The sequence below is a fragment of the Mobula hypostoma genome, chromosome 7, assembly GCF_963921235.1.
Source record: "Mobula hypostoma chromosome 7, sMobHyp1.1, whole genome shotgun sequence".
NCBI lineage: Eukaryota > Metazoa > Chordata > Chondrichthyes > Myliobatiformes > Myliobatidae > Mobula > Mobula hypostoma.
In genome coordinates, this window is record NC_086103.1 from 14,190,503 (window position 1) to 14,207,375 (window position 16,873).

At 46.7% G+C, this 16,873-nt stretch overlaps 1 protein-coding gene across 1 annotated transcript in view; it reads left to right on the top strand.

Annotated features, from left to right (window-relative positions):
• The window catches only part of LOC134349146 (calcium/calmodulin-dependent protein kinase type II subunit alpha), a 255,671-nt gene extending 238,925 nt beyond the window's left edge, over positions 1–16,746 (top strand). The window contains exons 12-18 of the mRNA XM_063053055.1: positions 1,151–1,193; positions 3,738–3,778; positions 7,879–7,927; positions 10,605–10,680; positions 10,767–10,861; positions 12,721–12,949; positions 15,455–16,746. Coding sequence (XP_062909125.1) covers positions 1,151–1,193; positions 3,738–3,778; positions 7,879–7,927; positions 10,605–10,680; positions 10,767–10,861; positions 12,721–12,949; positions 15,455–15,458 — 537 coding nt within the window. The 3' untranslated portion in view covers positions 15,459–16,746. The remainder of the gene's footprint in view (positions 1–1,150; positions 1,194–3,737; positions 3,779–7,878; positions 7,928–10,604; positions 10,681–10,766; positions 10,862–12,720; positions 12,950–15,454) is intronic.
• The last annotated feature ends 127 nt before the right edge of the window (positions 16,747–16,873 follow it).

Genomic DNA, 16,873 nt, shown 5'->3' on the forward strand with positions numbered 1-16,873 from the left:
ACATTTCTCGAAGTCCCCATTCACCCTGTTCTTAATTACAGATTCCAATAACTTTCCCACAGTGGTATCTAGACCAACAGGTCAATGGTTCCCTGGTCTCTTGCTCTTCCCTGTCTTCAGTAATGAAGTGTTATCTGCCTGCCGTACATAGTCTTTCAATCTCGTCCACGGCGTTCCGGACCCTCCATATGACCTCCCCTATGGAATCTGAATCTCATCCACGGCGTTCCGAGCTCCCTACGGAATCGGACTCAGGTTTATTATCGGGGACACGTCAGGGAAATTTGTTACTTTGCAGCAACAGTACATTTTATTTTATTTTTATAGTTACAGTGTGGAACAGGACCTTCCAGACCAATGAGCAGCATCGCCCAGCAACCCACCTGTTTAACCCTAGCCTAATCACGGGACAATTCACAATGACCAATTAGCCTACTAACCAGTATGTCTTTGGACTGTGGGAGGAAACCAGAGCACCCGGAGGAAACCCACATATTCACGGGAAGGATGAAGCAACTTCTTAAGGGGAGGCTGGAATTGAACTCTGAACTCTGAAACCCTCAGCAGTAATAATGTTGTACTGACCCATTTGGTACCAAGACACTGCCCCGGTAGCATAAACTTCACAATTATGTTGTGAAATTTGTTGTTTTGCAACAGCAGTACAGTACAGAACATAAAAATTACTATAAATTACAATCATAATGTATATAAAAATATTAGTAGAGCAGAATAGTGAGGTGGTGTTCGTGGGTTCATTGTCCATTCAGAAATCTAATGGTGGAGGGGAAGAAGCTGTTCCTGAAACGCTGGGTGTGTGTCTTCGGGCTCCTGTATCTTCTCCCTGATGTAAAGCATTATCGAGACTTGGACAGAAGCTTCAGTTATCAACAAGATTCGAGTTGTCAGATCTAACGCAGCAACATCGGGGTTCTGTTTGAGGGAAGGGGAGGTGAGTGAAGGTGTCGGGAGGGAGGAGTGACGATTGGGTGGGGGTCTTACAGTTTTCCTGGTAGCAGAACCCACACTGACTGAAGCTCGCAGCCTCCAGCAGTGCCGACCAGTTTTAGATCTGTCTCTCTCAGAGGTGGAGTCACCTCAGTGACAGTCCTGAATGAACTCTGTGCTCTCTCTCTCTCTCTCTCTCTAGGGTGCGATACTCACTACTATGCTAGCTACACGCAACTTCTCAGGTAAGGCAAACCTGTCCCGGACACGGTTCAGTTTATTGTCATTCAACCATACACGTATACCAGCAAATGAAACAACTTTTGTCCAGACCACGGTACATAACACAGTACATATAACTCACACACAACTGTACACTTGTATACCCCAAACGAAACAACGTTCCTCCAGACCAGGGTGCACAACACAGTACATATAACTCACACACAACTGTACACATGTATATCACCAAACGAAACAATGTTCCTCCAGACAAGGGTGCACAACACAGTACATATAACTCACACACAACCGTACACATGTATATCACCAAATGAAACAATGTTCCTCCAGATCAAGGGGTAACTAAGAGACCTTTGGATCCAAGTCCAAAGCTCCTTGACAGAGGCTATGCTTACTTTTATTAGTCGAGGCACTGAGTTCAAAGGCAGGAGGTTCTGTTGCAACTTTATAAACCTCTGGTTAGGCCACATCTGGAGTATTATGTACAGTTCTGGTCTCCCCCCCTATAGGAAGAATGTTGAGGCTTTGGAGAGGGTGCAGAAGAGGTTTACCAGGATGCATGTGCTATCGCGAGAGGCTGGATAAACTTGGGATGTTTTCTCTGGAGCGCTGGAAGCTGAGAGGAGAACTGATAGAGGTTTACAAGATTATGAGAGACACAAGATACAGTGGACAGGAAGTATCTGTTTCCCAGGTTTAAAGTGTCTCACACCAGAGGGCATGCTTTGAAGGTGAGAGGGAGTAGGTTCCAGGGGGATGTGAGGGGTAAGTTTTTTTTATTCAGAGAGTGGTGCATGCCTGGAATGCCTGGTATGGTGGTAGAGGCAAATACGTTAGAGGCTTTTCAGAGCGTTTAGATTAGCACATGGATGTAGTGAAGATGGAGGGATGTGGACGTGGTGTCAGTAGGAGGGATTAGTGTTTGGGTGTTTTCAATTTTGCTTTTTAGTTGGTTCAGCACAACATTGTGGGCCAAATGACCTGTTCTCGTGCTGTACTGTTCTATGTTCGACGTTCTATAGATATAACTCACACACATAACACATAAAGAAATATAATAACTTGACAAATGATAAGGTGCTTTTACGACACAAGTTAAAAAGTAAGCAGTATAACATGATTGACAATGCTAAGAGTCTGCTGGCTCTTATAGCAAGTTCATTCCTAGCTTCCCTGCAACCTGCTTACATCACCAACTCTTTGATTCTCCTACACTGGGGTCAGCTGGAAAAATGGGCTGAAAGATGCCATTTCAAATTTAATGCAGATAAGTGTGAGGTTTTGAACTTCAGTAGGACCAACAAGGATGGATCTTACACAATGAACTGAGGAGTGTGGTAGAACAAAGGGATCTGAGAGTACAGGTCCATAATTCATTGAAAGTGGCATCACAGGTAGACAGGATCATAAAGAAAGGTTTTGGCACATTGGCCTTCATAAATCAACATATTGAGTACAGGAGATGGGATGTTATGTTGAAGTTGTATAAGACATTGGTGAGGGCTAATTTGGAGAATTGTGTGAGTTTTGGTCACCCACCTACAGAAAAGGTGTAAATAAGGCTGAAAGAGTGCAGAGAAAATTTACAAGATTGTTGCCAGGACCTGAGTAGGGGAAGGTTGAATAGGTTAGGTATTAATTCCCCAAAGTCTGCATCAATTCCATCTCCATTCCATCAAATCATTGACAAATGGCATAAAAAGATTTGGTCGTAACGCAGACCCCTCTGTAAGGCTGTGATCTGGGTGCAGGTTGATGGGACTAGGCAGACCATCACAGACTAGATGGGCTGAAGGGCCTGTTTCTACGACTCTATAACTCTACACTCTGGGGCCAATAAGCAGCAGTCGGTTAACTCACATCTGTGGGATGAGGCGAACCGGAGCACTCAGAGGAACCTCACGTAGTCACGGAGAGAACATGAAGACCCACACGGAAAGCACCGGAGGTCAGGATCGAACCCGGGTCCCTGGGGTTGTGGGGCAGCAGCTGTACCCGCTGTGCCACTGGGCTGTCCTCATTTTTGTGTGTATGTCTGTGGAAGTGTAAACGTGAGTAAAATCCATCAGCTTTACGCCAAGGCATCCAGTGAAGTACCTGCTCAGGACACCATCGGGGAGTGGTTCCATACCTCTGTAGGAGTCCGTCAGGTCTGCCTCCTCTCCCCCACTCTCTTCATCGTCTTCCTGCAACAAATCATGAGTGTTCCCTTGAAGATCATGTGGGCACAGTCAGCATTGGAGGGAGGAACATCACAAACATCACAAAGATTTGCTGACGATATTGATGGACTTGCAGGAAAAGAGGACGAACTGGCCAACCTAGTCAGCCATCTTGACAGAGGTATATTTAAAATGGAAGTTGGTAAGTTCCTGATTCATCAGGGTGTCAAAGCTTATGGAGCGAAGACAGGGGAATGGGGTTGAGAGGCATAGTAAGTCTGCAATGATGGAATGGTGGTGAAGGTTCGACAGGCAGCCTAATTCTGCTTCTACTTCTCACAGCCTTAATGACTATGACTGTAACGTAATTCTGTCTGTCTACAGGCGGGAAGAATTCAGGAAACAGGAAAGCTGATGGAGTGAAGGTGAGTCTGGATTTTCATGATATTTTTCCCAGTCTATTCTGACCCATTGTCTGTGAGTAGCAGTTGTACAGGGATCAATCACCGCTGGGTCACACACAGTCTGAAATGTAGGACAGACTATGGGTAAATTCACGAGTGACAGGACGCTGGTAATGTTAACGACAACCAGAAGATCATCAGCAGATGAAACACACTCCATCCACAGAGGGCTCTTCTTTTCCCAGCCCATCACAGGAAGCAGCTCCCCCTCCATGGACTCTGTCTACACTTCTCGCTGTCTCAGTAAAGCAGCCAGCATGATCAAAAACCCCACCTACCCAGACATTCTCTCTTCTCCCCTCTCCCATCGGGCAGAAGATACGAAAGTCTGAAAGCTCGTCCCACCAGGCTCAAGGACAGCCTCTACCCTGCTCTTATCTATCTATTGAACAGACCCCTATTATAATAAGATGGACCCCTGACCTCACAATCTACCTGGTTGTGATCTCACACCTGATTATCTGCCTGCACTGCACTTTCTCTGTAACTGTAACACTTTGTTCTGCATTCTGTTATTTTATATATTTTATGTTATTTAGAGACATGGCAGGGTAACTTGTCCTTCCAGTCCACCCAATGACCAATTACCCTACTAACCTGTGTGCCTTTGGACTGTGGGAGGAAAACAGAGCACCCAGAGGAAACTCACACAGTCACAGGACAGTGGTGGGAATTGAAAGCTGTTTTTTTGGCAATTAATAGTGTTACGCCATGACACCCTGTTTTACCTTGTTCTACCTCAAAACACTGCTCCAATGAATCCATCTGTATGGACAGCTTGCAAGACATACCTTCCCTGGATCTCAGTGCATGTGACAAGAAGAAACCAGTTTACCAATCCCAAGGCATTTAATAGTTTATAATTGTTATACTTATCAAGTTAAAGTCAAAAACTTATCTCCCACATGGAGATAAGTGTTTCCTGGAAACAGCCCTGACCATCACCCAGTCTTACTGCAGAGTCTCTGGAATGCACTGGCATTGGTGTGTAAACAACAAAATGCAGAAAACAGTTACCATTACAGAGAAAACGCAGAGTGGGTAGACCATAAGACATAGGAGCAGAACTGGGCTGTTCGGCACATCGATTCTTCTCCGCCACTCCATCATGGCTGATTTATTATCCCTCTCAAACACAAGGAAATCTGCAGATGCTGGAAATCCAAAGCAACGCACACAAAATGGGAGAAACTCAGCAGGTCGAGCAGCCTCTGTGGAAAATTGTCAATGTTTCAGTCCAAGACCCTTCATCAGGAATGGAAAATGGGAGAAGTCTTCGTGTCTTCTCCCTGTAACCTTAGACACCCTGACTAATCAAGAACCTGTCAACCTCTGCCTTAAATATACGCAATGACTTGGCCACCTCAGGCATCTGTGGCAATGAATTCCAGAGATTCACTACCTTTTGGCAAAAGAAATTCCTCCTTATTTCTGTTCTAAATAGATGTCCCTCTATTCTGAGGCTGTGTCCTCTGGTCTTAGACTCCCCACTATAAGAAATATCCCCTCAGAATCTACTCTTTCAATATTCCCTAGGTTTCAATAAGATCCCCTCATTCTTCTAAGCTCCATAAACACTCCTTATATGTTAACCATTTCATTGCCGGGATAATTCTTGTGAACCTCTTCTCCAACTGTTCACAATACTCCAAGTGCAGTCTTACAGTGCCTTATAAAACCTCAACATCACATCCTTGTTCTTATAAGATTGCTATTCAATGAGTCCATGGCTGATCTGGCCATGGACACATCTCCACCTACCTGCCTTTTCCCCATAACCCTTAATTCCCCTACTATGCAAAAAATCTGTCCAACCTTATCTTAAATATATTTACTGAGGTAGCCTCCAGTGCTTCACTGGGCATAGAATTCCACAGATTCACCACTTTCTGGGAAAAGCAGTTCCTCCTCATCTCCGTCCTAAATCTACTTCCCCAAATCTTGAGGCTATGTGCCCTAGTTCTAGTTTCACCTACCAGTGGAAATAACTTTATCTTTTATCTATCCCTTTCATAATTTTATATGCGTCTATAAGATCTCCTCTCACTCTTCTGAATTCCAGTGAGTACAGTCCCAGGCGACTCAATCTCTCCTCATAGTCTGAACCCCTCATCTCTCAAATCAATCTGATGAACCTCCTCTTCACTGCCTCCAAAGCCAGTATATTCTTCCTCAAGTAAGGAGACCAGAACTCCAGGTGCGGCCTCACCAGTACCCTGTACAGTTGCAACATAACCTCCCTGCTCTTAAATTCAGTCTCTCTAGCAATGAAGGCCAACATTCCATTTGCCTTCTTGATAGCCTGCTGCACCTGCAAACCAACCTTTTGTGATTCATGCACAATCACTCCCAAGTCCCTCTGCATGGCAGCATGCTGCAATTTTTACTATTTAAATAATAATCAGCTCTTTCAATTTTCCTTGCAAAGTGCAAGACCTCACGTTTACCAATACTGTACTCCATCTGCCAGACCCTTGTCCATTTACCTACCTATCTATATCTCTCTGCAGACTCTTCATATCTTCTGCACAATTTGCTTTTCCACTCAATTTACTGTCATCAGCAAACTTAGATACACTACACTCAGTCCCCACTTCCAGATCGTTAATGTATATCGTGAACAGTTGTGGGCCCAGCACTGATCCCTGCGATACACTGCTCACCACTGATTGCCAACCAGAGTAACACCCATGTATCCCAACTCTCTGCTTTCTATTGGTTAACCAATCCTCTATCCATGCTAATACATCACCTCCAACTCTATGCATCCTTATCTTATGGATAAGTCTTTTATGCGGCACCTTATCGAACGCCTTCTGGAATTCCAAGTAAACAACGTCCATCTGCTCCCCTCTATCCACTGCGCTTGTTATATCCTCAGAGAACTCCAGTAAGCTTGTCAGACAGGACCTGCCTTTGCTGAATCCATGCTGCTTCTGTCTGATGGATCCATTTCTTTCCAAAAGCCTCTGTTATATTCTAGTCCTCTTAAAATGAATGCTAACATTGCATTTGTCCTCCTTACCACAGTCTCAACCCGCAAGTTAGTCTTTAGCAAATCCTTTACAAGGACTCTCAAGTCCCTTTTCATCTCTGATTTTTGAACTTTCTGCCCATTTAGAAAATAGCCTACACCTTTTCCCTTCTACCAAAGTGCATGACCTTTCACTTCCCTGCACTATATTCCATCTGTCACTCTTTGCCCAATCTCCAGCTCTAAGTCTTCCTGCAGCCACTGTGTTTCCTCAACACCACCTTTCTTCATATTGTCTGCAAACCTGGCCACAAAACCATCAGATTCAGCTTCATTAATCTGTCACATGTCTATTGAAATGGACAGTGAAATATGTCATTTGCGTTATCAACCAACACAACCTATGAATGTGCTGGGGCAGCCCACAAGTGTCGCCACACATTCCAGTGCCACATAGCATGCCCCCGATGTTCAGCAGAACAACACAGAACACAACAAGCAACAAGACAAGCCCCGTTCAGCCCCACTCCTACCCAGCCACTCATGCACACTACAGTCCTGCAACCTGCAGTGGACTCGCGGATTCAGTCATTGGCATCAATTTTGTCATCCACGTCATTGACATATAACGTGAAGAGCAGCGGTCCCAGCACCGACCCCCGTGCAACAATATTTAATCCTGTTGCTTTCTGACGTTTTTGATCGAAGGCTCCTTTGGAAGAAGTTGCTTCATGTTCATTTTATTAAAAGTTGATAGAACAAAGAGAACAGGAACAGAACAACTATTTTTATACTTCAGAGATAAGAAAAGTGCCATTCAAATCTATAGATAAAAATTAACCAATTAGAAAGCACTTATTCAATTCTGCAGTACCAAGTTAACCAATGAAAAGGCACTTAATACAGAACAGAGAACCATTGCAGAACTTTCCAGTACTATACTTTGTATAGCCACTAGAGGCATATTAAACTTGTGTAAAATACAAACAGATGATTCATTGTTAAACTGCAACAAAAATGACAATTAAACATTCTAATCTAAGAACTGAAGAACCCCCTAGTTAATTTTGTTTCTGCTTTTACGCAGGAGTCCTTGGAGAGTACCAACACTACAATTGAAGATGAGGACACCAGAGGTGAGATTTGCAGACGGAGGGTGCATTAGGTTATGACCAGCTCAAAACCAATGACACACCCTGTACATGAAGGGCAGTTCATGAAGTCTCCTCCATAAAAGATGTATTTGCCTTCCCTACCCCGGCTCAACCAGCAAGTTAACCTTTAGCGAATCCTGCATGAAGACTCCCTTTGCATCTCAGATGTTTGAACTTTTGCCCCATTTAGAAAATTGCCTATGTCTTTATTCCTTCTACCAAAGTGCATGACCATATGTTTCCCTACACCGTTTTCCACCTGCCACTTCTTTGCTCATTCTCCCAATTCATTAATTTTCGTTAACTCCAGAGACCTGGGTGCTATCCCAGACTCCAGCATTGACCATATGCTGCTCTCGTGTCCTCCCTCATCACAAGGATTGCTGGATAAATCAGCCACCGTAGATTGCATCCCAATGTGTTTGAGTGAGGGGTGGAATCGACAGGACAGTGGGAAGATAAAAATGAGTGTAAAGGGGTGGTGATGGTTGGAACAGACTGGATGGGCCAAAGGGTCTGTTTCTGTGTTGTGGGAGTCTATGAAGGGATCATGTGTAAAAGTAACTAGAAGGTCAGAACATAGAGCATACACATACAGTAGAATAGTACAACCAGTACAGTTAATGTGGTAAAACGGATCAGCAAATTTGCGGATGACACCAAGACTGGAAGTATAGCGGACAATGAGGAAGACTATCATGGCATATAGATGACAAAGTTACTAACGTGGTTAGAGCATTGGCTGATTGGTAGAAGGCAACAAGTGGGAATAGAAGGATCCTTTTCTGGTTGGCTGCCAGTGTCTAATAGTGTTCCGCAGGGGTCCGTGTTGGGACCACTTCTTTTTATGCTGTATATAAATGATTAAGATGATGGAATAGATGGCTTTGTTGCCAAGTTTGCAGATGATACAAAGATTGGTGGAAGGGCTGGTAGTGTTAAGGAAACAGGTAGTAGGATACAGGACTTAGATTAGGAGAATGGGCAAGAAAGTGGCAAATGAAATTCAATGTTGGAAAATGCATTGTAATACACTTTGGTAGTAGTAATAAATGTGCGGACTATTTTCTAAACTGGGAGAAAATCCAGGAATCTGAAGTGCAGAGGGGCTTGGGAGTCCTTGTACAGAACACCCTGAAGGTTAACTTGCAGCTCAAGTTAGTGGTGAGGAAGGCAAATGCCATGTTAGCATTCATTTCAAGAGGTCTAGAATACAAGAGCAAGGATGTGATGCTGAGGCTTTATAAGGCACCGGTGAGGCCTCACTTTGAGTATTGTGAACAGTTTTGGTCTCCTCATCTAAGAAAGGATGTGCTGGCATTGGAGAGGGTTCAGAGGAGGCTCACAAGGATGATTCCAGGAATGAAAGGGTTATCATATGAGGAACGTTTAATGGCTCTGGGTCTGTACTCGCTGGAATTCAGAAGGATGAGGAGGGATCTCATTGAAACCTTTCAAATGTTGAAAGGGCTAGACAGAGTAGTTGTGGAAAGGATGTTTCCCATGGTGGGAGAGTCTAGGACAAGATGGCACAGCCTCAGATAGAGGGGCGCCCTTTCAAAACAGAGATGCAGAGAAATTTTTTTAGCCAAAGGGTGGTGAACTTGTGGAATTTGTTGCCACATGCAGCTGTGGAGGCCAGGTGATTGGATGTATTTAGGGCAGAGATTGGTAGCTTCTTGATTGGACACGGCATCAAAGGTTATGGGGAGAAGGCTGGGAACTGGGGTTGAGGAGGAGATAGAAAAAAGGATCAGCCATGATTGAACGGCGAAGCAGACTTGATGGGCCAGATGGCCTAATTCTGCTGCTATGTCTTATGGTTATGAAGGGCTGTAGTGGTGTCCAGGTAACTGGGACCAGTCAGGTTAATGGTTCGGCACAGACTAGATAGCCTGAAGGGCCTGTTTCTGTACTGTAGTGTTCTCTGACTCCAGCACTCTGGTACAGACCCTTCGGCCCACAATGCTTGCCTACATTTTAACCTACTCTAAGATCAATCTAACCCTTCCCTTCCACACAGCCCTCCATTTTTCTATCATCCATGTACATATCTAAAAATCTCTTTATTGTCTCAAGTGTACCTGCCTCTATCACTACCCCTGGCAGAGTGTTCCACATCCCCGCCACTCTCTGTGAAAACCTGACATCTCCCCTTTACTTTCCTCCAATCAACTTAAAAATTATGCCCTGGCATATTCTCTGTTTCTGCTCAGGGGTTAAAGTCTCTGGCTGTCCACTCAATCTATGCCTCTTGTCGTCTTAAACAAGTCACGTCTCATCCTCCTTCACTCCAGAGAGAGAAGCCACATCTCAGCCTATCCTCATCAGATATGCTCACAAAACATAGAGGCATGCAGGGAAATGTGTCATTGGTGTCAAGGACCATCACTGTCCGAGGATGTGCTGGGGGCGGCCCGCAAGTGCCCCATGCTTCTGTTGCCAGCGCAGCACGTCCACAACATATTAGCCCTAACCGTACATCTCTGGAATGTGGGAGGGAATGGGAGCACCCAGAGGAAACCCACGCAGTCATGGGGCGAACGTACAAACTCCTTTCAGACCACGGCGGGAATCGAACCCTGCATGCTGGCGCTGTAAAATGATTGCACTAACCACTCAGACGCCTGACCTCGTCTCCTCCTTCTGCCGCCTCCAGTCCGCAAACAGGAGATCATCAAAGCCACCGAGCAGCTGATCGAAGCAATCAGCAATGGAGATTTCGAGGCCTACACGTGAGTTGCTTTTCCAGTCTGTGTATTCAATGTTATGTGTTGAGATGTTTGCTCTGAGAATAATCATCGCCTTTGCTGCCTTGCAGGAAAATGTGTGACCCTGGGGTGACTGCGTTTGAACCCGAGGCACTGGGAAACTTGGTGGAGGGACTCGATTTTCATAGATTCTACTTCGAGAATCGTAAGCATTTATTTAGAACCTAGAACAATTTATCACAGGAGAGCCTCTTCAGCTCGGGGTCTCTGTGCTGAACCTGGTGTTTATCTAGGATAGACTTCTCGGGCCCAGCAACCCTGATTGCCTCATCACGGGACAATTTGCAAAGACCAATTAACCGCCTAACCAGTACGTCTTTGGACCGTCAGAGGAAACCAGAGCACCCGGAGGAAACCCACATATCCCACAGGGAGGATGTACAAACTCCTTTTAGGGGATGCTGGAGTTGAACTCTGAACTCTGACGCCCGAGCTGTAATAGCGTCGCGCTAACGGCTGTGCTACTGTGGAGCCCCCCCGCGCCCCCGCTATTCCCCACTTATTCTTGTGTCAGTCTAACAGCCTCTCAAACACCTCCATCACGTCCGACCCCTGGCAGCCCATTACAGGAAGCCCGCACATCTCCTTTAAACTTTCCCCCTCTCACCTGAAATACATTTATTGAGAGATACACCACAGTGACAGGCCAAAAGAGGTCACGTTGCCCAATTATACCCTGTGACCAATTAACCTACTAACCCATGCATTGTTGGCATGTGGGAGGAAACTGGAGCACCCGGAGCAAACCTACACGGTCATGGGGAGAACATACAAACTCCTTACAGACAGTGGCCTGGGTCACTGGCACTGTGACAGTGTCACACTAACAGGGGCACAGCAGTCCTGACAAAGGGTCTCAAACTGAGTGGTGACCGTTCACTCCTCTCCATAGATGCAGCCTATGCTGCTGAGATGCTCTAGCATTAACCAGAGGGTGGTGAATCTGTGGAATTCACTGCCACAGATGGCTGTGGAGGCCAAGTCATTGAGTACACTTAAAGTGGAGGTTGTTTGGTTCTTGATTAGTCAGGGTGTCAGAGGTTACGGGGAGAAGGCAGGGGAATGGGATCGGGGTTGTAAAGTTCAAACTAAATTTATTATCCATACATACAGCACTGTCCAAATATCTTTGGAAGCTTGGATAGTTAGGATGCCTGAGAATTTTCCACAGTACTGTATTTGTCAATGCGGAGAAGAGACCGAGTTTGTAAATCTGGTGGGAGTACTGCGAGAGGGGTGTGGGGCAGGTGGCAGAGAAGGACACCAGGGGCAGGGGGTGGGTGGTGTGTGTGCAGACTCTCCCAGCCCTGGGACACAATTGGTTTATTGATTATTACCGAATGACTCTCTGGGGCTTCCTGCTCCCTCCGCTCTCCCTTCCCCTTTTTCCCAACCATGATTCCTCTCTCCCTGCCCCCTTCCCACTCCCAATCCACAATAGAGACCCATATCAGAATCAGGTTTATCATCACTCACATATGTCATGAAATTTATTTTTATTGTGGCAGCTGTACAGTACGATACATAAAATTACTACAGTACTGTGCAGAAGTCTTAGGCACCTTAGCTGTATATACGTGCCTAAGACTTTTGCACAGTACTGTATATGTCACCATACACAACCCTGAAGTTCATTTCCTTGCGGGCATTCACACAAAAATTGGAGTTGTGCAATAGAATTAATGAAAGACTGTGCATAAAGAACAACAAGCAACTTTTGTGAAAAAGAAGACATTGTACAAATAATACAAAATAGTCAATAAATAATACTGATCCCTTGTAGAGACTTTGAAAGTGAGTCTGTAGGACTCAGTTCACCGTTGTGGTGAATGAAGTTGGTTCAGGAAGCTGATGTTTGTTTGGTAATAAATCAGAGAGGGGTAATGAATGCACTGTAAGGGAAAGGGGGAGCAGACCCTATGGGCTGAATGGCCTCGTTCTGCTCCGGTGTCTAATGGCGAGGGCCGAGTCTCAGTGCTGACAGCTCTTCCGTTCCCCCGACAGTCTGGTGCAAGAACAACAAGCCAATCCACACCACCATCTTGAACCCCCACATCCACCTGATCGGGGAGGAGGCCGCCTGCATCGCCTACATCCGCATCACCCAGTACATCGACGGCAACGGTATCCCCCGCACCGCACAGTCCGAGGAGACCCGCATCTGGCACCGCCGCGACGGCAAATGGCAGATCGTCCATTTCCATCGATCTGGAGCTTCATCCGCTCTGGCTTAGTAAGGGTTAAAGCTTGTCGGTGTGGGGCAGAGAAGGTCACAGAATCAGGGATCTCTTCAATCCCTATCCCATCCGGGTGGGGTCTGCTCGCTGTGGTTTGTTGGTGGTCCCGGGGCAATGTCGGTGGGTAGACAGCAATGTCTGGTGAATTATTGACAAGCACACCAGTCTCCCATCACCCTGACACCACATGGATCCCTGCAACGTATTACAGTACGAAGAAACAGGCAAATCCAACCCAGCCTGTTCGTGCTGAACAAGAATCCCAGTCCCAGTGACCCCCATTTGGTCCATATTTCTCCAGGGATTCTCACAGACCCCTCAGTAATGGTAGGGGTCCATGGCATGAAAAAAATTGGGAGCCCCTGCTCTAAATTTTTCCAATTCATGTACCTGTCCAAATTCCTTTCAATTGTTAATGTACCTGCCTTAACCACTTCCTCTGGCAGCTCGTCCCAAACACTGACCACTGGAAGCTCGTCCTGTACAGTGACCACTGACAGCTCGTCCCGTACACTGACCTCTGGCAACTGGTCCTGTACAGTGACCACTGACAGCTCGTCCCGTACACTGACCTCTGGCAACTGGTCCCTACAGTGACCTCTGACAGCTAATCCCGTACACTGACCTCTGACAGCTCATCCCCTACAGTGACCTCTGACAGCTCATCCCGTACACTGACCTCTGACAGCTAATCCCCTACAGTGACCTCTGACAGCTCATTCCGTACACTGACCTCTGACAGCTCATCCCGTACACTGACCTCTGACAGCTCATCCCGTACACTGACCTCTGACAGCTCATTCCATACACTGACCTCTGACAGCTCATCCCGTACACTGACCTCTGACAGCTCATTCCGTACACTGACCTCTGACAGCTAATCCCATACACTGACCACTGACAGCTCGTCCCGTACACTGACCTCTGGCAACTGGTCCCTACAGTGACATCTGACAGCTCGTCCCGTACACTGACCTCTGGCAACTGGTCCCTACAGTGACATCTGACAGCTCGTCCCGTACACTGACCTCTGGCAACTGGTCCTGTACAGTGACATCTGACAGCTCGTCCCGTACACTGACCTCTGGCAACTGGTCCTGTACAGTGACATCTGACAGCTCATTCCGTACACTGACCTCTGACAGCTCATTCCGTACACTGACCTCTGACAGCTAATCCCATACACTGACCTCTGACAGCTCATTCCGTACACTGACCTCTGACAGCTAATCCCATACACTGACCTCTGACAGCTAATCCCATACACTGACCTCTGACAGCTAATCCCGTACACTGACCTCTGACAGCTCTCTCCATACACTGACCTCTGACAGCTCTCTCCATACACTGACCTCTGACAGCTCTCTCCATACACTGACCTCTGACAGCTCTCTCCGTACACTGACCTCTGACAGCTCTCTCCATACACTGACCTCTGACAGCTCTCTCCATACACTGACCTCTGACAGCTCTCTCCATACACTGACCAGAGGAAGTCGTTGAGGCAGGTACATTCACACCGAAGAAGTTGCCCCTCGGGTTCCAATTAAATCTCTCCTCTCTCACCTTAAACATGTGCCCTCTGGTTCCAATCTCTACCTCACCCCCAAATCAGATCATTCCCTGTTCCCATGGACCCATGCTCTCACCTCATATTCAAAACCCTCCTAAACACCAACCAGCTCAGTCTGGTGTAATAGGGTGTGGGACATCGCCTTCTTTTAAAATGAAGGGCTGAATAAATGCAACAGTGGTGAGGGACCTTCAGCTGAACATCGTGGGAGCTTCCTGTGCCCTGAGAGGTTCTCAAGAGCAGACGGTGGTGGTGGGGGGGCGGGGGGGGGCGGCAATGCAAATGTTTTATGGTTTGTACTCATTCATTCTCCCTCTCTCTTTCTCTCTCTCTCCCCACCCTTCCCCATCTCTCCCTCCCCTACCAACTCTCTCCCCCACCTCTCTTTTCTCATCTCTGTCTGCATCTGTCTCCCTTATCTCTCTCTCCCCATCTCTCTTTCCTCTATCTCTCTCCCCATCTCTCTCTCACCCCTATATCTCTCCTCCATCTCTGTATTCCCCACCTCTCTCACCCTATTTCTCTCCCCAACTCCCCATCTCTCTATTCTCCATCTCTCTCCCCCATCACTTTCTCCCCATCTCTCTCTCTCCCCATCTCTCTCTCCCCTACCAACTCTCTCCCCCACCTCTCTTTTCCCATCTCTCTCTCCATCTGTCTCCCCATCACTCTCTCCCCTATCTCTCTCTCCCCATCTCTCTCCCCCTCTCTCTCACCCCATCTCTCTCTCACCCTATTTCTCTCTCCCCATCTCTCTCACCTCAATCCTCTATCTCTCTCTCCCCCACCTCTCTCTCCCCATCTCAATCCTCTATCTCTCTCTCCCCCACCTCTCTCTCCCCATCTCACTCCCCTATCTCTCTATTCTCCATCTCTCTCTCCCCCATCTCTCTCTCCCCATCCCTCTCTCTTATTTTCTCTCCCCCAGCTGAAACCTCGCCGCCCCGTCTCATGCTGCTATCCGTGACTGACCTGCACGCCAGTACGATATCTCCCTGTCACCTCCCCGCTGGACTCTTGCTTCCCCTGGGGGAGGGGTGGATTGCTTGGTGGAATCACAGCTGAGTGGGACGAGTCCCCTCTCTCGCAACCCCGCGTTTAGCAGAGAGAGTGATGAATTTCATATCACACCATCCTTTTTTGTACCCTGAAAGGCAATATTTGTCGTAAAGGCATGTTTACAGTGATACCTATCATTCAAATCTGTTTACAGTGGAAGTGTATTTTTAAATTGTGATAATCCAGTGATGATTTTATGACTTGCCTGAGATGCATGTTTTTAATCTATAATGCTAGGTGCAAAAATTAACTCTAGCCTTTGCAATTCAAGCATTGACTTGAGAAGGGGGAATTAATGTTTTCTAGAGTTCAGTCGTAGAGAATACACAGGATGAAAGACCTATCATCTCAATAAGGCAGCATCAGTTAGTAACACTGAGGGATTCAACCGACGTTTCCTGGGATTGGACCTTTTCCCGATCCCTTCTTTCACACCTCACCCGCGACTGAAACGGCTGAAAGCACTTTCTTTCTGGAGATCAGTCCAAGGTCTCAGGAGGGAAACGGGAATTGGTTTCTGGTTTCATAAAGGAGGGCTCCCTTGCAATCCTCGCAAGTCCTCACTTTTACTTGGAGAGCGATGATTTTCAATGCAGTTTGTACATTTGCAAATTGTAGATCTTCCAAATGAGCTTCCTCTGATGGTTCTGGCATCAGTTTGACATGCCTCTCCCCCCCGCCCCAAAGAAACAGGGCTGAGTATCCCCTCTTCCCCTCTCCAGGGGATGTCCAGAGCCAAGTTTCAGTCTTCTCACAGTTTGACCCTGCTGTGGGCCCTGACTGTATTGGGAATCAAGTGTTGCCAATTTAAATTGGTGTCAGTTCAGTGTTTTTGGAGAACAGGCAAGGAACTAGGACCTGGTTTAACCTTGTTCATTGCAAGATGCGCCATCCAAAGGCAACTAGGCTTCAGCAGCTCTGGCAAATTGGCCTCTTTCAGGGAAGTGGAGTTTCCATTCCACTCCAGAACACACCAACCCCCACATGGACAACGGACTTCCCTATTAACTCTCACCCTCACACCACCCCCCCCCCACTGGTTGCTCAATGTCAGAGGACAAGAGGAAGGCGCACCAACTCTTTGACCCTGTTTCCCAGGGCCCTACTGCTTTTTGGTAAATTGCCACCTGTACCAAGGTTTTGCATGACATCTGTACAGATCATTTCATTGCATCAGTACATTGAGGTAAAACAGTAACAGAATGCAGAATAAAGTGCTACAGGTACAGAGAGAGTGCACTACAGGCAGACAATACCGGTATCTCTTGTGACGGTTCCTGTTGTACCC